This window comes from Panthera pardus, unplaced genomic scaffold (genome assembly GCF_024362965.1).
Source record: "Panthera pardus isolate Hobbes unplaced genomic scaffold, ASM2436296v1 HiC_scaffold_20, whole genome shotgun sequence".
NCBI classification, from domain to species: domain Eukaryota; kingdom Metazoa; phylum Chordata; class Mammalia; order Carnivora; family Felidae; genus Panthera; species Panthera pardus.
In genome coordinates, this window is record NW_026526766.1 from 26,797,996 (window position 1) to 26,818,755 (window position 20,760).

At 45.0% G+C, this 20,760-nt stretch overlaps 1 protein-coding gene and 1 long non-coding RNA gene across 2 annotated transcripts; one reads left to right on the forward strand and one right to left on the reverse strand.

Annotated features, from left to right (window-relative positions):
* Window positions 1–3,409: 3,409 nt before the first annotated feature.
* LOC109251695 (uncharacterized) lies at window positions 3,410–4,910 on the forward strand. Its single transcript, XR_002073650.2, has 2 exons — window positions 3,410–4,113; window positions 4,164–4,910. It is a non-coding gene; the product is annotated as an uncharacterized LOC109251695 (long non-coding RNA).
* On the reverse strand, window positions 4,799–18,986 carry ISCA1 (iron-sulfur cluster assembly 1). The gene is made up of 4 exons (XM_019423504.2): window positions 18,789–18,986; window positions 10,741–10,794; window positions 6,996–7,101; window positions 4,799–5,086 (listed from the first exon to the last, which is right to left on the reverse strand). The coding sequence occupies exons 1-4, from the start codon at window positions 18,867–18,869 to the stop codon at window positions 4,938–4,940; spliced, it is 390 nt and encodes a 129-aa protein (XP_019279049.1). The 5' UTR covers window positions 18,870–18,986; the 3' UTR covers window positions 4,799–4,937.
* Window positions 18,987–20,760: the final 1,774 nt, after the last annotated feature.

Consider the following 20,760-nt stretch of genomic DNA (forward strand, 5'->3'; position numbering starts at 1 on the left):
TGTGCCACCTTTTGTGGTCGTTCAGAGAAAAGAAGGGCCATGCAAGGTGTCCCCTTTCTTGCAGGTCTCCCCGAGATGTCAAACCCAGCCTATTTGAGGACTCTGGTTCCAGAACATTAGGATCAAAATGATTCATGGACCACCCAGGTCGCCTGGTTGTGCCGGCGAAAGCAGTGGGGACTGAGCGGGGACCCAGCTACTGAATGGAAACGGGGCTGGACATCCTCGAGACGGTTTTAGGATTTCACTGAAAGGAACCAGACAGGTGTTATAAAAACTGGTGGGTAAGCTGTTCTGTCATCTCAGGCTGGCCACAGGGCTCTCTCATGCTGATCAGAGACCCTCAACACCACGGTGGGCGGTAAAAACTACAGGTACAAATTATCACTTAATACAACCAAGTACCCCTGGAGACATTTTAAAACCTTGCTACTCAAAGGTGGTCTGCAGAGCAACAGCATGGGCTTCACCTGACCCTTGGCTCAACGTGCAGAAGCCCAGTCCCCTAGACCTTGGGGATCGACAAGATACCCATTTATTTACACTTTGAAGCTTGAGAAGGACTGTTTGAAGACCTGACTCCACAGAGAATAACCATGTACTTTAAAGTTTATTCATTTTTTTTAATAATCTCTACACCCAACCGGGGGAGGGAGGGGGCTTGAACTCACGACCCTGAGATCAAGAGTTGCATGCTCTTCCGACTGAGCCAGCCAGGTGCCCCTAACATGTACTTTATAGCGAATAGCTGGAAATTATGTGCTCATTGAAGTAAATCTGTGATGCAGTCCTAGTTTTGTGCTAGGCGGCCATCGCTGGTGCAGAGTCCTTGCCCTGGGGAAGGTTGCATTTTGTGCCACTGAGAACCCCAGCCTTTACTGAGGATTTTGGGGGACAGCAAGGGAGGCAGATTTCACACATCCCACCAGGACTCACCCCTGGCAAGGGCTCCACATTGCAAAGGAGGGAGAGGGTAGGTAGGCCGCCAGCCTGGCTTTCCCGTTGACCTGACCCTCCACCCTCTAAGCCCGTGGGGGTTCAGCTCGTCAGTTAAGAAACGTCTCTCTACACGGGAATTCTCTTCATAGCTAATCAGCTACAAAGAGAATATAATTTCTGTTATTATATCTGTAGTTCTTTTCAATCAAGCTGTTGTGGTCATGTGAAGAGATACAGTAAATCGCCCCCAGGTTTTAATGTGGGGCAGTAACTCCCTAATTATATGAAAACTCTTTCCCTGCACTCTTGCCTTGACTGATAAGCATGGGTAAAAGGGACCAGAACCACTAAGTACGGAGTATCATCTCTAAGCTGGATCCTGTTTATGTGCGGTTAGCTCATCCAATTTCCCCCAATTCTGAGACTGTTCCACAGATAAGGCAACAGGCTCAAGAGAAATCACCTAAACTGTGCCGGGTCAACAGGTCACAAAGTGACAGAGCCCACGATTTAAATCCAGATGTATCTGACCCCCAGAGCTCTAGCTCTGACATCCCACGAACTTGCGGACTGAGCCCCAGCCATCAGGCTGGCTGCATTTATATTTACTCGAGTTGACGCAGTCTCGTGGGCCAGGTCACGTCTGCTCTGAGGCCCAAACTGGACACTTATAAAGAGCTTTGTAGGCCACAAGGGTCTTACAGCTCTTCGATGGCATGGGAATGACCAGGCAGCTTAACATCACAGGCTTTTGCATTTCCTGATCTCTCAGGCATCAAAAAGAGACAAGAAAGGCTCTTTTTAAAAGGGATTTCCTGATGAACGAAACCTGGGAAGTCCTGCAAATCTTAGGGACTTCTGATCTTGTAGGGATTTTTCCAACCCCTCCCCACTTTCCTCTTTGTCAACAAGAAAATCATTCTTGTGGGTCGGAGACAGGGCAGGGACAGGGACGCTCTGCAGCAGAACACCGCTGCAGCCCCCGTCTCCTGAAATTCTTCTGGGGCACGTCCACCACTGGAGTGGGCTCCTAAGCGTGCTCTTCTGATTAAGAAACCATCCCGCATGAAGCTCCTGCCGCGGCAGCTGACGTCCTCCGTGTCACACAGGCACTACCAGGTGACCTCTCACCGGACGCCAGGGTTTGGCGACGCTTGGCTGAAGCGAGAAAGAACATGACGCAGCCGTAGGCGAGCCATTTTGCCAAAGAGGATTACGACGTGCCTGTCGCAAAGTGAACACCAAAGAAATGACAAAGCTCCTACTTTTCAAGAAAACCTTTCAATACTGTGCAAGAGACCAAAACCAAAACACCCGGTAAAGTGTTGCCAGTGTAATTGGCCACGGGCCACAGCGCCACGGCCCTGTCGAGGTTGGTCTGTTCGACGGGAGTCCTGCTGACGGCAGCTCCGAAGGCTCACCCCAGTCTCCGCCTCAGGTTTGGGGGTTCAGTGGCACTTCCCCGTCTTCCTCCCCTCCCAGCCCCCGACTTCTAAACGCAGAGGTTTTGACGGCTCGCAGCACCTAGAGAAAGCCGCAACATGCTGTCTCATCTACTGTCCCTTCTGTCCCTCACAGACTCCTGAGTGCCTAGCTTCCTGCAGGTTTTCAGTTCTCTTTAGTCTTGTCCACCGTCTTCCCTTTTCCCCAAATCTCTCAGGGGCTTTAAAAGCCCGAGGTGTCACGGCTTTTAAGTTAGCCTCTTAGAAGTGAACCATCTCGGTTCTCACTACACGTGGCACAGCCCAACTGCTAGCAGCACGGGCGGGTCACTGTGACCCGGCCACCTCCTGTGGGACTCAGGTCAACTATTTTATTCATCCTGAGCTTTTAATTTCTCATCTAGGAGATGACAACAGTCAACCTACTTCACTAGCTTGTTGTGAAGATGATACTGGAACAGCTCCTGGCACGGAGCAAGTCTGTGTCACATTTTACCTATCACGACACTTACCCTACTCTCTTCGTTGGTGTCTCATTTGTCCATTCTAAGATGGCTGAGGTCAGGGACTGTCTCTGGTCATCTGTGAAACCTCAGGGCTTGGACAGCAGGTGCTTCCAAAGATGCCTGAGGTGAACGGCTGAGAACCTTTCTGGAGGTGAACATAAAGCCTGGATGACGGATGTGGGAAAAGCATCGCAGGCAGGGACAAGGACACAGGGGGCTGTAAGAAGGAGTCCGTGTGGGAGGGAGGAAGGGAAGCGGGGAGGAGACAAGGCTGAAGAAAGGCGATGCTCAGGTCTCTGGGGCCAAGAGCGATCCCAAAGGCTTTGTCTGTCAGAGGGCCAAATGGAGAACGACGCCAGAAGACTGGACACAAATGCATCGGGTGGGGAGAATTCCCGTTAGCGACGAGACTGGTTAGAAAAACGCAGCCATTACAGCTACAGCAACAGCTACAGCTACTATTCCCAAACCCTTCTTCCTTACAAAGAAAAGGCAATCTTACGATCACACAGAGGCCATGTTCTTTTTTATTGACAATTCATTCTCTACACACGTACAGTATTGCACAAATGACAGGTGGACCGACAAGTGTATTAACAATACGAACTCGCAAGCACCTACAGAGCCACCGCGCTAGGTTTTGGTGCATTCCGTGCCGGGTACTTCAGTAAACAGGAGGACAGAAGTGTGACAGCTACCTCATGAGAACCGGCTTTCAAAAAAAGCAAGTGTTGTAGAACACTTAGTATGTCAAACCCAGGAAAATCACTAAATGACAAAAGGAACACTATCAAAGAAAAGGTGGTAGTGACAATGTTAGGTTAAGAATTTCACTGAACTTGAGATTCAGAAAACGTACACGTACTAGGAATTTGAGGAAAAGACCCTCATGTTCGGCCCTCATGAAGACCCTCAACATTCGAGAAGGATATTTCTGGGGCGCTACAGTGTCCTCTCTACTGCAGAAAACGTCTCATAGTTCTAAAGAAACAAGACGGTAATTCACATGAGTGGGTTTTAAAATAAGATTCTTCTCACTCAAAATAAAATAAACTAAATAACGATCTTTGTCAAATTACAGGAAAATCTTATCAGAATGCCAACCAGATAGAGAAGCCAGTCCACACGCTGAGCGTTGCTGCCTGCCTCAGACTGTGGAGCCGGCGTGTCCCCTACACAGAAGGGGACACGAGAGTGGTCCCAGCTCCGCTGCTACAGAGCCTACGGTGTAAGGGTGGACAGAAGTCCTTCAGCTTCCCCGGGGGTTGTACCCCAGGTACAGAATTGAGGGGTGGACTGGATGGCTTTTTAGACACCTTTCAACCAAAAGGATCTAAGCCAGCTTGAGACTCCACCGTGGAGGGGGCACTGAGGGTGGCAAAAGAAATGGATTAAAAATGGTGGGTTAAGTAATTCTTACCTTTAGATGACACTGCTCAGAACCTTTCTGCACTGCAGTTCAAGGAAACCTTTGCTCGATACTTTCGTCTGTCAGCTGCTGCTAAGGGGTAAAGCAAATGAGGCATCTGACAATGAAATTTGGGACAAAAATGTAGAAACGCTCTACCAAGTTTGGGTAGAAAAAACAGTGCACTCCCGCGTCCCGCCAGCAGTCAGGATCTTCCGCCTCTGAACTTTAAGAGCCATCAATCTGGTTGGTAAATGCACATTCGCACCATTCAATGGAGATCTATGCAGTGCACGTGTATCAAGTACGTTTCCTGAAATCCTCCCAGGAAGGCGACTTTCATGAAACTGGTTCTAATAAAAAGGATGAAGACAAGGAAGTGCAGGATAGGATTTTTTTTCTTTATAGATCAGGAAAATGACTCAAAGAGAGTAATGGCTTCTCATCTTCTGCCCTTTAAAAATAATACAAATATCACTTCTTTAGGAATCTAATACACTGGCTTCACTTTCAAAATGCATCATTTTATTTTTCTCATAAGGCAGTCATACATTATAACCTTTCAGCACGCGACAGTCACATCATTTCTTCAGTAAGCCCTAGGACTTCCATGAGTGTTCCCGGAGCTCACAGCCAGAGCAGTCAAATATTAAAGCTTTCTCCACAGCCACACGTTCCTTTGATGTTTGGGTTATTGAAAACAAACTCACTGGATAACTTATCTTCTACATAGTCCATTTCTGTTCCTAAAAGTGTCAGTTGTGCTTTCTTCTCGATGAACACTCTGACTCCTGGGGGGAGAAGAAAACAAGTGTCACATAAATAAAACCTGCAGAGTAACCACTCACAAAAGTCAAACAGGAAGCTTCTGGATCAGTCCCACTATTTCCTTTAAGGGATTTAGTGCTCAGTTTCCTGTCTGTCCCTTCTTTTCTACCCAATAACCTAAGTCAAACACAATGACACTGGCTAGACTGTTGTATATAAGCCAATCCCATGACAATTCTATGCAAAACTAGAATTTGCTTTGCACTTCACTCCTTTTTCCAATATGCAATATGAAGGAAATGAGTATACTCTTGGTGAGACTTCTCTAAAGACAAAGTCCGGAAAACGTGCGAGAACTCTGCAACGACATCTCTACACATGACACAATGGCAAGCCTAGAGGCACACAAGGACTGTGACACACTGGGCTGGTTTCATAGGACCAACCAGTGCACCGCAGCCGTTTTGTGCTTAGGGGCCGGAAAACTGGTAACAACCTAACTCCCTAGTAATTACGCAGGTAGAAGTTGGTATCTTCGTAAATATAATCAGCTGAAGAAAGCTTTCCAGGGTGCCTGGGTGGCTCAGTGGTTAAGCATCTGACTTTAGTTCAGGTCATGATCTCGCAGTTCATGAAAACAAGACCGCATCAGGCTCTGTGCTGACAGCTCAGAGCCTGGGACCTGCTTTGGATTCTGTGTCTCCCTCTCTCTCTGCCCCTCCCCTGCTTGCACGCTCTAAGATAAATAAACATTCAAAAAAAATTAAAAAAAAAAAACCCAAAACTTAAAAAAATAATAAAATAAAAAAGAGAAAGCTTTCCTCCTTATAAGAAACTTAGTAATTACTCATATATAAACTACACATAATTATTAGAACTCCTCTTCTTAAAAATGAAAACATTTAAGATATTTAATGTATCGATCTAAAAAACAACATACTGGGCCACCTGGGTGGCTCAGTCGGTTACGTTCGACTCTTGATTCTGACTCAGGTCATGATCCCAGGGTGGTGGGATCGAGCCCTGTGTTGGGCATGAAGCCTGCTTAAGATTCTGTCTCTCCCCCTCTCCTCCACTCGCTCTTTCTCTAAAATAAAAGAAAAAATAAAAACTACCTATTAACAAAAATAGGTAGTTTTTTGTTTTCAATAGGTTTTATCAGATTCTTGGGTTGGGGCAGGAGGCAGGACATAACTAAAGCACTGACATTTTAAATAAAAATGAAGGGGTGCCTGGGTGGCGCAGTCGGTTAATCGTCCGACTTCAGCCAGGTCACGATCTCGCGGTCCGTGAGTTCGAGCCCCGCGTCAGGCTCTGGGCTAATGGCTCGGAGCCTGGAGCCTGTTTCCGATTCTGTGTCTCCCTCTCTCTCTGCCCCTCCCCCGTTCATGCTCTGTCTCTCTCTGTCCCAAAAATAAATAAAAAACGTTGAAAAAAAAATTTAAAAAAAAAAAAAATGAAAAATACAGATTCCTCAAAAGCATGAGATGACATTACTTATTTGGTACAGACGTCAAACTGCTGCTTCACACACGATGTGTGGTTCAGTATGAAGTTTAATCATTTTAAAACCTTTCTGCACACAGTGATTATTTTTTGTAACTGAAATAAACACACAAATGATAATCCGCCAGTTACTAAGAGCACAGCCTCTGGAGTGAATCTGATTAGGTTCAACTTTTCACTAGGCCACCTAATTAGCGGAGAGACCTGAAGCCAGCTATGTAACCTCTCCATGCCTCAGCTTCTTCATCTGTAAAATGGGGCGTGACATGGTACCATTCTCACTCAGCTGCTGTGTATGAATCACTTAATACATGAAAGGCCATCAAACCAGATACACTGAGCACCACATACGCATTCCTACTATCATCTTGACTCTTCCTGCCGTTCAAGGTTAAAGATTTGACGCCCAGTTTGCTTAAAACTCACCGTCTTGAACAACTTCTTCATCAGAATCTCCTTTTGTCTTTGTATATTCTAGAGTATAAGAAAGGCCATTACAACCCCTGGTTCGGACACCAACTTTCAGACCTACCTGAAAAAGCATTGTAAATAAGACTTAAGTTTTAAAGTAGTACATATTAAACAATTACATTCATAAAAACCCTGGCTGGTTGACCCTGTATGTTTCTTCATAAGCTCAAAGATAAATACTAGATTTCTGGCTATAAAACGTCCCTTTAGGAAGCGGACCAGGGGGAACATGCACTTAAAAAATGTAACTATTTAACAAACATCACTGCAACACTAGTGGGGATCCTGAAATAAAAAAACAATTATGTGCAAAGAAAACAGTACAGAGGGGTCAAAACTCCAAAAAGCCAGTCACTATCACTCTACAAAAAATATCTCCTATGGTTTTCCCATTTTTCTTCCAGTCCTCGTCATATATACATGCACTCGAAACACAGGTTTTATTACAGCAGGAATAAAAGTCTTATTGTCTGCTTTGTTTCTGCCACGTAAGACGTCATCTTTCCGTGTGATCAGCCTTCACAACTATCATTTGCATGTAATGCCTCAGTAATCCACTGTACCACAGTAAGCTGTGCCCCACCCGGGGCGCACACTCACCACCCCGCGATCAAGAGTCACATGCTCTACTGACCGAGCCAGCCAGGTGCCTCTTAAAGAAGAGTTTTAATTCTAAACATGAAGAATTTTTTTTTTTTTAAAGGAAAAAGAAAAGTATCTGATGGCAGACGGCTACCTACAAATTCTCGATTGTTTGTGCCCCACCTCACTGCAGGAGATGCTCTCAGGAACTTTCTGTGTGGCTAGGTTCACCGAGGCTCACAGGCTGTCACACCTGGCAATCACCCTGCCTCTACAAGGGGCCTTAACTCTAAGGCAGACCTGTGTACACATTCTCGAGTACCAGAAATCAGAAGATTGCAGCCAACACAGACGTAAGAAGTTTAAAAGGTGACCAAACCGCACTTTTAAGATACCAATGTCTATCTTAATGTGACTGCCTCACACCACCTACCAAATTCCTACTCTTGGATCCTATCTGCTTTTTCATTGAAGTGTATGGTAAAACCATCACCATACAAAGGAGGATTTCAGCCAGTAGACCCTGATTCTCTCAAAAGCAGCAATGTGCACTTGCTTCAGGAAAACAGGGAGTAGGAAAGACGTGTGGCAAAGAGTGGGGCTTACAATGTTGGGGTGCCTGGGAGTCTGGACAGCTGAAGCATTCAGACAGCAGAATGTGTCTTATACCCTTTTTTTTTTTTTACGCCACTCGTGAATTTTATTTTATGTAAAATAAAAGTACATAATATAAACAATACAAATAAATTTAAAAATGGAGGTTGTACCATATGACATCAAAGTGGCCAATGGAAGAGCTAAAATGAAATTTTATTAGTAGCGCTTGAAGAGGAGGGGACAGGAGATGGTAGTTCAAATTCTGTATCTTTCATTGCAAGGAATCAATCATATTAAGTTGATAAAGTTTTAACAATTACTGGTGTAGCATATCCCTTAGATGTGTCAACTCAAATAAATAAAAAAAGAAATGGCTCAAATGGTTACAAGTGAGTGGGATTTCTGTGACTGAGGAGCTGGGGTGGGGAACTTTCTCTTTCATATCTTCCTGTACCATTTGAAATAATACACGTGTATGTATTGCTTATAGTTGATTACAAAACAAATTTCACAGTTATATTAATACACATATTCTGGATACAAAAACATCTTCATTTAAAATTTTTTTCACCAGAGCTGTGAAAGCTCACCAGAGTGTGTCTTATACCCTTACACAACACGGAGACAGAACTGTGCTCTTATTCACTTTCAGAGAGCTGAAAGAACACGGGAGGGAGTGTCCCGTACTGGGCACCATCAATAAACCGTCTAGCTCAAATTCGGAGGCACATGTCCTAAGTATGGGTTTAAGCTAGCTTTTACCTTTGTAAATAAAAGGCCTCAAGCAAGCAGGAAGTGCTACTACTAGGAACGAATACAGACGCTTACAGAATACATGAAAATACAGCTGTAGGTACCTGGAGTCTGGAAAAGGGATTGCCTGTGCCCTCAGCGACTCCAACGAAGTATGCGTTCCATCCTTTTCACGTCACTATGAACAAACATCCCTCAAATCTACACAGCTAAGTTCGTGGTCCATTTGGTCATCGATCTATCAATGGAGCTGGAATACTGATATATGCATGCAGTAACTCTTAGGAGGACCGTCCAGAACTTCATTCAATTGTAAGGTAGATCGCACAACAGAAGCTAGAAACCACTCTGTAGTCTAATTACTCAATATTAATAGTCTAGTACTTGGATGTGATTTATGGTACTCCACAGGCAATTAACAATGCACTAAGATGAAGGTGAGGCACACACCCCCTACTGCACAATTCTGCGTCTAGAACAGGCCATGGAGGTGCACTACACCATGCTTACAGGCTTAGCCCTCTAAGCAATGGGCCTAGCACGTTACAGACACGAAATGTTTGCTGCGTGATGGTTGTGGCAGCACTGGATGTAAACAACCCCAAAGACCGTTAGTATGGGCGGTTGGCTAAATAAATAAAACCTGTTCGATAAAACACACTAATAGATGCAACCATTAAAAAGAATGAGGTGGGTCTTCCTGTAAGGACACAGAAAGAACCTCAAGCTATTATTATTAAGGACAAAAAGTCAAGTGTAACCACAGCATGTATGGAATGCTTTTATCTAAGTATGAAGAGATATACACACAAACAAGCACAGGCATAGTCTAGGTCAGTAGTCCCCATCAGGGAATCATTATTGGTTGTTACAACTAAGGAGTGGGGCAGTGCCACGGGTACCTATGTGCAGAGGCCCAGGATACTACTGAACATCCTGCATTCCACCTCCAACAAAGAATTATCTGGCCCAAAACATCAACTGTGCAGAGACTGAGAAACCCCGGTGTAGACAGATTAAAAATGTACAGATTGTGTTGGGAAGGACAATGGGAGGTGGCCCCTTAGAAGGATGAATGACAATCAAGAGTCTGGGGTCACAAAATGATATCTTCTCCATTTAATACCTTGTTATGAAATAATTTTGTTTTTTTTTAAAACCTTGAGTGTACCTTTACTCTTTTTTTTTCAACATAACTTTTTTAAATTTACATCCAAATTAGTTAGCATATAGTGCAACAAGGATTTCAGTAGATTCCTTAGTGCCCCTTACCCATTTAGTCCATCCCCCCTCCCACAACCCCTCTAGTCACCCTCTGTTTGTTCTCCATATTTATGAGTCTCTTCTGTTTTGTCCCCCTCCTTGTTTTTATATTATTTTTGTTTCCCTTATGTTCATCTCTTTTGCCTCTTAAAGTCCTCATATGAGTGAAATCACATGATATTTGTCTTTCTCTGACTAATTTCACTTAGCGTAACACCCTCCAGTTCCATCCATGTAGTTGCAAATGGCAAGATTTCATTCTTTCTGATTGCCGAGTAATACTCCATTGTATATATATACCACATCTTCTAATCCATTCATCCATCGATGGACATTTGGGCTTTCTCCATACTTTGGCTATTGTTGATAGTGCTGGAGTGTAGCTTTACTCTTTAAATGAAAATCCCTAACCAATGAAAACATACTGTTTATCACAAGATAAATTCATTGTGAAAACAGGACTTCAATTTTTTTAGTAAATATTCAACTGATTGGTTTTACTTACGTGTTCAGGCTTATCTTTAAGAAGCTGTTTTATCTTGTTTACTGCTGAAGGTGTCTGAAAAAAGAACAAGTTATTAAGTTTTTAGCTGCAAAACTTGCTTTTTTAAGCCTTATAGTTCCCTAGCCTTTGAGACTATTCAAGTCTATCTTCAGCAAATTCATGTGACAAATTTATATTCCACTCTTGCCCAAGTACTTTATGGCTTTTATAAACAAACATATGAACTCTCAATTCAAAGCATTTTATTTTTATTTAAAAAAATTTTTTTAATGTTTATTTTTGCCAGAGAGACAGAACGTGAGTGGGAGGGGCAGAGAGAGAGGAAGACACAGAATCCAAAGCAGGTTCCAGGGTCCGAGCTGTCAGCACACAGCCCGATGTAGGGCTTGAACTCATGAGCTGTGAGATCATGACCTGAGCCGAAGTCAGACGCTTAATCGACTGAGCCACCCAGGAGACTCTATTCTGATTTTTAAAATACCTTCTAGCAACATCCTTGAGTCTTGCTCCCCCCCGTCAAGGTCAGCTCCCTGTCATTAGCGCTGGTACTCTCTACTTATATCACAAATGTAATTTTTCCAAGGAGCATCTATTTTGTGCTGCTACTACATGCTCAGCACAAGTACAATTCCCAACACAGAGATCAGGTGCTCAACAGTCAATGAGTGACTCAAGGAATCACTGGGGAAGCCGATCTTCAGGCAGTTTTTCTGTTGATTATTATTAACTCTATTGCTTTTTTTGCTTACCCCTAATCTATGTCAAACTCGTCAAAATGCATACAGGAAACAGTGATACCAGCATCAACCCAGGGTGTGCCTCGGTACAGTCCTGCCACATGGTCCCACAGATACTAAATGTGGCTTAAAACAACATCTCAGGATATCCGGACAAACAGAAATAAGCTAGTCAACTACAGAAGCAAGCACAGGGAGGCATTTTTCAGGAGTAATGTTGTTTAATCTAGCCCATTTGTCCTCAAGATGGATCAGCATCACCAACCCCACTTTCTCGGGAAGTGCAATTTTCCAAATTTACCAAACTGGTACTCTTGGATCCTATCTGCTTTTTCACGGTGCTGTGAGGGACAAAGTCTGTTCCAGGGCATTCCTGCTCCACTTCTTGGCTGTGTCCCAGCCTGTGACTTGGCTTAAATGGGGAGAAGAGACCCTCCTCCTCAGGACTGTTGTGAGGATTCAATAAACGAGCTCATGAACTACACTCCGAGCAGTGCCAGCACAAAGAGCTCAATATAAACCAGCCCTTATCACAATGAAGAGAGTATATTAGTGAAGACATCATGTCCTTCCTACTTTGTTTTATTAGCTCCTCAGCTGGCAACGCTGTGCTGGTCCTCCAGTTTTTTGTACCGGCATCTTACTGGTTTGTGAAATCCCAGGGAGTGGATATTATGACCTATGACTCGGAAGCAACTGTAGCCAAAACCCAAGCCCGTGCTGAGGGAACAGACCCAAAGGATGGCCCCAAAGCGTGCTCTTCTGGCCTGCCTGGAGGGGGCTCAGCCAGGTAAGGATGTTGAAGCAGAGTCTGGACCCAATTTAGAAAGGCCACGAAACCAATTTAGAAAATTGAGACTAGTATTTTTTAAAAACACAAACTAGGGGCGCCTGGATGGCTCGGTTGGTTAAGCATCTGACTATAGCTAAGGTCATGATCTCACTGCTCCTGAGTTTGAGCCCTGTGTTGAGCTCTCTGCTGTCAGGGCAGAGCCCAATTCAAAAGAAAAAAAAAAAAGGTAAAAAAAACCAAAAACACCACCAGTCGGTGGTCTATTAAAAAGCCTTTTCCCACAATTCTACCAGAACAGGAGCCAAGCGGTGTGACAAAAGCAGACAACAGGGAACAGTACGCAGGGGGAAGAAGAAGGAAATGGAAAAGAGAATTTTGTGTTTTTTTTTTTCTCTTGATATTATGGCATATCAACCTCAAACAGTTACAGAAATATTTCTGAAAAGATGTTTAAAAACGCTCATTTGTCCTTCTCAACAACTGCCAGTAAAAACTAGCTTCCGTAATTTTCATGGTCATACTTCCCACATTGAGTCCTGAATCGAACTACTGTCCTTAATCTAACTACTGTCAAAGAGCAAAGGATTTCCAATAAGTGAAAAACAAACAAACAAAACCCCAGGCAGGGCCATGGAAAAATATCCATTTCAAGTATAACTTGCCCTGTGATGCTGGGAAGTCAAAGATGAGGAGGGTTCGCCATTCACCCCTCCATGACCAAAACAAAGTAGACAGGGTATCAACACTACTCTGTCAGCAGCCCCTTGTGGTTTTTATCTCCAAGTGATGATTAAATCGCCTAACTTGGCTTTCCAAAATGATGTATTTTCTTCTCTTCTCAACTCTTAGTAGGAAACACTTAGACACAGTAAGTAAAAACAATTCTTGGACTGGTCTCCCTATCCCAAAGCGGCTGACTTCACGCCTTGTACTGTTAAGGGAAAAGTAACTGGTGTGCCTGGGAAACGTCATTATAGGAGCCACACCAAGTCTTAATGTTCCTGTGTCAGGCCAAAACCAAACATACTCCATTGCGAGGAGTGTTATTAATGATGGAAACCCAGCTGAATACTTATTTAAGGGAAAGATATGGATCCTACAACTTGCTGAGAAATTTGATTTTCAGAACAAGTCAGAATGACTAACAGGGAACATGTGGCACTTAAAAAAAATGCTAGCTCTTAAAGGTACTTTCTGTATCTTGGGGCCAGGCAGAAGCTGAGGATCACGCTGGGTTCTTTGTCTATTTGCATACACTAGCACCTCTGCAATAAGTAAACTCAATCTGGCAAACAGTGCGAGAACTTCAGCTAAACAACACGCTCCAGGCCTGTTAGCCTTCCAATTTCCAAGCACTACCCCCAAACAACTAAGACACCTATACTTTTCCAAGGAAAGTATAATATACCTTAATTTAGGTATAATTAAGGACTTATTCACCTGAGATTTGACCAATGAATTAAAATTTAAGATTCCAGGGCGTCTGGGTGGCTCAGTCAGTTGAGCAACCGACTTCGGCTCAGGTCATGATCTCACGGTTCATGGGTTTGAGCCCCACATCAGGCTCTGGGCTTAACACTTGCTCAGAGTCTGGAGGCTGCTTCCGATTCCATGTCTTCTTCTCTCTCTGCCCCTCCCCCGCTCACGCTCTGTCTCACTCTGTCTCTCAAAAATAAATAAATGTAAAAAAAAAAAAAAAAAAAATTAAGATTCCTGGGACACTGGGTGGCTTGGTCAGTTAAGTGTCTGACTTCGGATCAGGTCACGATCTCCTGGTTGTGGTTCATGAGTTCGAGCCCTGCATCGTCTCTGCACTGACAGTGTGGAGTCTGCCTGGGATTCTCTCTCTGCCCCTCTCTCCCCTCAAAATAAATAAATAAACTTAAAACAAAATTAAGATTCTTGAAACTTGATTAAATACAAAGATAGTTTTTAATCTACTCATATGTATATCACAGAACAAGACAAAAGGCCCTTAAAAAAAGATTTCAGCCTGTTTTTGTAGCAGAAACTTTTCATTCGCAACACTGTATTTCCTTAATTCCCCATGCAATTTTCCCCATGAACAGTATTTTGCTGTTCAAGAAAACAAAATTAAAACCAGAGCTAACTCCAGGATTATGTATACTAAACACGCGCCAACAACCACAACCTATTTTAATTTCATTATAAATACGGCATTTTAATGTTCAGAAGATGGTAACTAGCAGCCAATGAACAAGTCACAGTATATTTTAACTCGTTCTTTAACAGCTAGGGGTGGCATTATAGTGTTTTCCCTTTTGTCTTTTCCTATTCATCTCTGTGTATTATGTAGCCCACATTTTAAAAGTTTAACATGTCTCTCATTTAATACATGGTAATAAACACGTTATTAATGATTTACTAAGTACGTTCCAGGTGCTTAATGGTTTACATGCATCATCTTATTCTCACAATTCTGTGATTTAGGTATTAAAGATTAAATAATTTGCACAGGGACAGTAAGTTAAAGAACGAAGAGTTAGGACTCCCAAACTTAAAAAAAAAAAAGTATTATTTACAGTGACTACACCAACTGAATGTACTCACCAACTCCATCTACTCTAATTTATTTAACCAATCTCTCATTGTTACACATTTAGGCTACTTCCAATGGTTTCTTGGAGAATACCCTTTTTTTTTTTTTTTCAATATATGAAATTTATTGTCAAATTGGTTTCCATACAACACCCAGTGCTCATCCCAAAAGGTGCCCTCCTCAATACCCATCACCCACCCTCCCCTCCCTCCCACCCCCCATCAACCCTCAGTTTGTTCTCAGTTTTTAAGAGTCTCTTATGCTTTGGCTCTCTCCCACTCTAACCTCTTTTTTTTTTCCTTCCCCTCCTCCATGGGTTTCTGTTAAGTTTCTCAGGATCCACATAAGAGTGAAAACATATGGTGTCTGTCTTTCTCTGTATGGCTTATTTCACTTAGCATCACACTCTCCAGTTCCATCCACGTTGCTACAAAGGGCCATATTTCGTTCTTTCTCATTGCCATGTAGTACTCCATTGTGTATATAAACCACAATTTCTTTATCCATTCATCAGTTGATGGACATTTAGGCTCTTTCCATAATTTGGCTATTGTTGAGAGTGCTGCTATAAACATTGGGGTACAAGTGCCCCTATGCATCAGTACTCCTGTATCCCTTGGGTAAATTCCTAGCAGTGCTATTGCTGGGTCATAGGGTAGGTCTATTTTTAATTTTCTGAGGAACCTCCACACTGCTTTCCAGCGCGGCTGCACCAATTTGCATTCCCACCAACAGTGCAAGAGGGTTCCCGTTTCTCCACATCCTCTTGGAGAATACCCTTAAATGGCCTAAATACAGAAATCTTACTGCTTGGTCACTGTTCTGAAGGACTTCTGGTACTTGTCCTTCAACGAATTAACAGCTCCTTACTGGGACTCTAGTATCACACTGTTTCCTAGCCCTTCTCAACCAGGTGCCACCGGAAAGTTAAGTCTTAAGGCACCCACTGAACATAATGAATTAACTTCTCTGCGCTCATGAAGAATGATGCTGGCTATGTACCATTATTCTCTTACAGCTTTGCTTGAGCTTTATGCACAGCTGTAGGTACACCCCTCATCCTAAATTATGGTTACATTAATTCTGATTTGTAGAATGATGGAAATAAAAGCCTCTGCCAGCAGGGCAGTGTTAAGTCTTCAAGTTCTTTTGTCATTTTTCACTCTGCCTCCTGCAAACTCAATTTCAACCGTCAGTTCCTGGATATGTAGAGGAGGGACAGCATCCTCTTTGGATGTGCCTCTGAAGATGTCCAAAGGTACTCACTTTCATGCGGTGGGGTGGAGTCTTAAAACATTCAATCAAGGAACCATCTCTGGTTTGCACCAAAGTGTTTAGGGCAGCCTATCACCAGATGAGGCCTTTTGTTCCAGCAACCCACCAATCCTCTCCTGGATTAACATCAGTTAATGTAGATAATTTGGAAGCATGGAACCATGTTTTCATTTCATCAATTCCTTTTCCTAGCCTTTTGATGACCTCTGGTAGGCTGCACAGGTACAGCACTTTAACAAGTTTGCGCCATGTCAAATTCCTGATGTGAAGTTTATACATCTAGGTAGGGCTGATCTCTTCCTCCTCATTTTACTGAAATCTCTAGTTTCATTTGCTTTCATCCACATTCACTCATTAGCCCTTTGATCACCTCCCTGCTTCTGCACTTAAAATATTTGCAAGGGACTTAAAATATCTGCTGGGACTTAAAATATTTTTTGCAAAAACACTAGAAAACTAACAAACAGCAATACATGCATGCCATAATGTCTGGAGACTAGGGAACATATGCTAGGATTAAAACGACTGCATCAGGTGGAAAGCAGCAAGGACCTTTGTCTTTAGCACCAGCTAAGATCACAGGGAAAGAAACTTAAAAAGTCACCCAGACAGTTGAACAGGCTAAGTTCAGACAATGGACTTTGGCAAGTTAATCAGAACACTTGATCAGATGCCAACAACAGAGCCCTGCTGAAATAAGACATGACACGGTAAGGAGCTGCTACAATTCTGTTAGCAGAATTAGCCTGGTAAGTGGTAACAGGTAATGAAGCAGGAGCAAGTAAGTGTAGACAGCTCAGGTCTGAGAATGTATGCTGTCATTATTCCTAGTAATTCCTAAGGGTGGCCAAGGCCTGGCCCACAACTGTGTCTCTGGGGGGTGGGAAACTGTGTAACACATTCATTTCTTATACTGAAACAAAGGAGGTCTTAAATGTCAGCTGAATGACAAGGAGCAAAAGGGAATGACTTAGAGATTTTGAACGAGCAAGTAATGATATGCTAAATGATGGAGAAAGAAAAGGCAAGAGTGTCTCTGTACTTCTCTTTCTGGCTCTACCATTACCAGTGGTAGAATTCTTTTCAATTCTGAGTACTATGTTTTTTGTTTTTTTAATGTTTATTTATTTTGAGAGAGAGACAGAGCATGAGCAGGGGAGGGGCAGAGACAGAGGGAGACACAGAATCCGAAGCAGGCTCCAAGCTCTGAGCTGTCAGCACAGAGCCCGATGTAGGGCTCCAACCCACCAGCCACTGACATCATGAGCTGAATTGAAGTCGGAGGCTTAACCAACTGAGCCACCCAGGTGCCCCAATTCTGAGTACTTGTGAACTGAGACCGAAAGACACAAAGTATGACTCGTGTCTTCTAGTATAACTTGTTGTGATTTCAAGACCTTGGAAAATTCTAAGCTCAGATAATGATATCTTCCAGACATGAAAACAGGCAGGTGGTACAGAAAATAGTAATACAGAATAATCGGGATAACCTCTGTACAGGCTGAAAACAATGAACCATTATAAAAGTGAATTCTCCTGCCTCATCACAACTTTCTTCTGTTTTGCTACAACTAGTTTTCTGGCAACAGGCTTTCTTATAGCATTAGCTTGAATGGAATCTAGGATTCCTTTAGAGAATCTACTTTCCCACTCTCTAGGTGGTGAATGCTTGCACAAAGGCTTCTCCTTCATCTCTTGATGGGTGTGTGAGAAGTTATGCTGATCATAGGCTTTCCCATAAAATTCAACTCTTTCAAAATGGCAAACACAAGTGACTGCTTAACGGACATGGGAGTTTTCTCGGGGTGAAATGTTTTGGAACGAGATACAGGTGATGGTTGCACAACACTTGGTACTAAATGCCATTGAATTGTACATTTTAAAGTGGTTAATGTTATGTGAGTTTTCCCTAGGCTAAAAAGAAAAAAAAAAAAACACCACTGCACAGTGCACCAGGGATCCCGTATATGCATGGTAAGCCCTGCGGTGAGCATCTGCGGTATGGACTCTGGTGCCGTCCGAGTGTGTTTGACCTTTCACCTAGAAAACGCTCACCCAGGGTAGAGATTTTTATCCTTCTTTGTCCTTTGTGAGAGCCGACCGCGGCGGAGGCCTGCTGGAGGCACACAGGGTGTTTCAAAAAGCCTCCCCTCCCCGACCCCAGGAAGAAACCCTTTGTGCGCTGCAGCCTTGATCTCGGCGAGGGGTGGGCTTTGTTGAAGCTGCGCTCTCACGTCGCTCGCCGCGCTCGCCCGGAGGTCCCCCGGCGAGCTACCGCCCTCCCGGCGCACCTCGAGGGCAGGGGTCGCGGCTCCCTCCCCCAAACTCCCCGGAGTGCCGGGCGCCGAGCTCTGAAAGGCCCGCGACGCACGCACAGTCGCGCCCCTGGGCTCGCGGCGGGCTGCCCCGGCCGGCCTGGGACTCGCGCACACGCGGCGTCCCCCAACCTCCGCATGCGGCGGCGCGCGGCCTGCTGGGAAACGTAGTTCCGGGGGCGCCAGGCTCCCGTGGAGCAGCCCCGCCCGGGCTTGTTTACCTCTCCAGCCGGGGCGAGGCGGGCGAGGCGGGCAAGGCGGCGACGCGGCGGCCGCGGAGCGCGCCCGGAGCCCTGCCTCCGTGACCTCCTCGAGAGGGCGGAGGTGAACCAATGTCACCCGCCCGACCGAGCGCCCCGGCCACTCACCAGGGTGAGGGCGGCCCGAGTGGGCTGCAGCTTCCTCTTGCTCACAGCCCGGACAGTGGCCCGGACTAACGAAGCCGACATCCTCGCCGTCCCGGCGCCCCGGTGCCTCGGGCCGGAACTCGGCCACCTCAGCCTCTCTCCATGGACACGGCGGCCGCATTGACGCCACAAGCTCCGGCGCACGGCGCCCCAGGCCCCGCCCCGCGCGAGCCCGCCCCCGCCGCCGCCATTGGGCGGGCCGTGTGAGTGACGGACAGAGGGCGGGGCGCGGAGCTCCGGCCATGGGCACGTGACTTGATAGGCGCAAGGGCCCGGGGGCAAGGTTGTCTTTGCAAGGACGGCCTCCGCGCTACGTGGGGAGTGGGGCTGGGGCGCGCAGAACGCCTGCACTTGTGGACTCTGGAGGCGTGTCGCTCCACGACCTGCCCCTGGGCAAGATGCGGCGTCACTCCTTAAGAACGCTGAGCCACGAGCGCTGGTGCTCTCCAAAGCAGAAGGGTTCCGAGGCGCAGGTACACACGTTGGTCTTCTTTTTGGTTCAGCTAGGCAGTTCTTAAGAGCATGGACTTAACCGCAGAATCGCGAAATAAACAACCCAAATACTCACCAGGCTACCTCCTCACCGCGGGCTGTACCGCACCGGATGTTGGAAGATGGTGCTAATGCAAGTTTCGCTTTTAGGTGCTGACTTTGGAACGCCGACCAACCCGAAGATGTGATTGGACAGATCTGTCAACATTCATAGCGAGAACCATTCCCTAAGATTGGTTGAACGCCTGTCAGACCTTGTAGTGGCTGCTCAGGGCCTCCTGCCTTTTAATTCTCCAAGTACACCTAAGCTTTAGGCATTATACCAGGCATGCACTCACAGGAAGCCTGGTCAATGAAGGGTCCAGGAAAGAATGAGAGATCCTGGAGAACAGAAGTGCTGCAGGGTTAGCAGTAGGGGGGAGGAGGAGAACATAAAGGATGGGTGGCTTTTCTCGTGGAAGTGCTAGAGGTAGAGGGGAAAAGTAGGATGTGTGGAATGGTGATGGCGAGGAAAGATTCTTGTTCAGTGTTTTGATGTGAAAAGAACTAATCAGTGTGTTTTAGAGCCCAATTTATCTTTCATCCCCTAGAGCCTATAGGTTTGGATGGTTCAGAATTCCCTTAGGTAGTTCTATCTCCCTGCTACTGAAATAGAACTGCACGACAGCAAGAGAATGGTTATCTTTGCCTCTAAGCCCTCTAAGCACAAAGAAGCAGTGAGATTAGGCGATGGTAGTATGGTGGGTTTGTATCTTGGCTTCCTCTCCCTAGCTCGGTGATTTGGGACGGGGTATTTTCCTTCTTGTGCCCTTTCTCTTACTGATGCTATGAAGACTAAATGGAAAGCCCTTAGAAGATTGTATGGCACCTAAGTACTAGAAACTCAATAAAGGTTGCTAGTTATTCATGGATAAAGATGTCATATACTGTGAAACCGTGGAACCACAGCGGTGGATACACATGCCATTCCACATTTGTCTAAACCCATAGAACGTGTCACACCAAGAATGAATCCTAATGTAAACAACGGACTTTGGGCGATAATGTTGTGTCCACATAGGCTGTCGGTTCTAACAAATACCCGACCCTGGTGCAGAATGTGGATAGTGGAGGGTTTTGGCTTGTGTGGGGACAGAGGTATCTGGGAATTCTGTACTTTCCATTGTTTTGTTGTGAACCTAAAACTGCTCTGAAAAAGTGTTAATAAAACGTAAAAAAAAAAAAAAAAGCCATGTATCATTCTTAATTATTGAAATATCATTATGCAGTCATGTAGCACGTTACAGGTTTCAAAAGCATCCTCGAGGGGCGCCTGGGTGGCTCCGTCGGTTAAGCACCGACTTCGGCTCAGGTCATGATCTCACGGTTCGTGAGTTGGAGCCAGGCGTCTGGCTCTGTGCTGACAGCTGGGAGCCTGGAGCCTGCTTCGGATTCTGTGTCT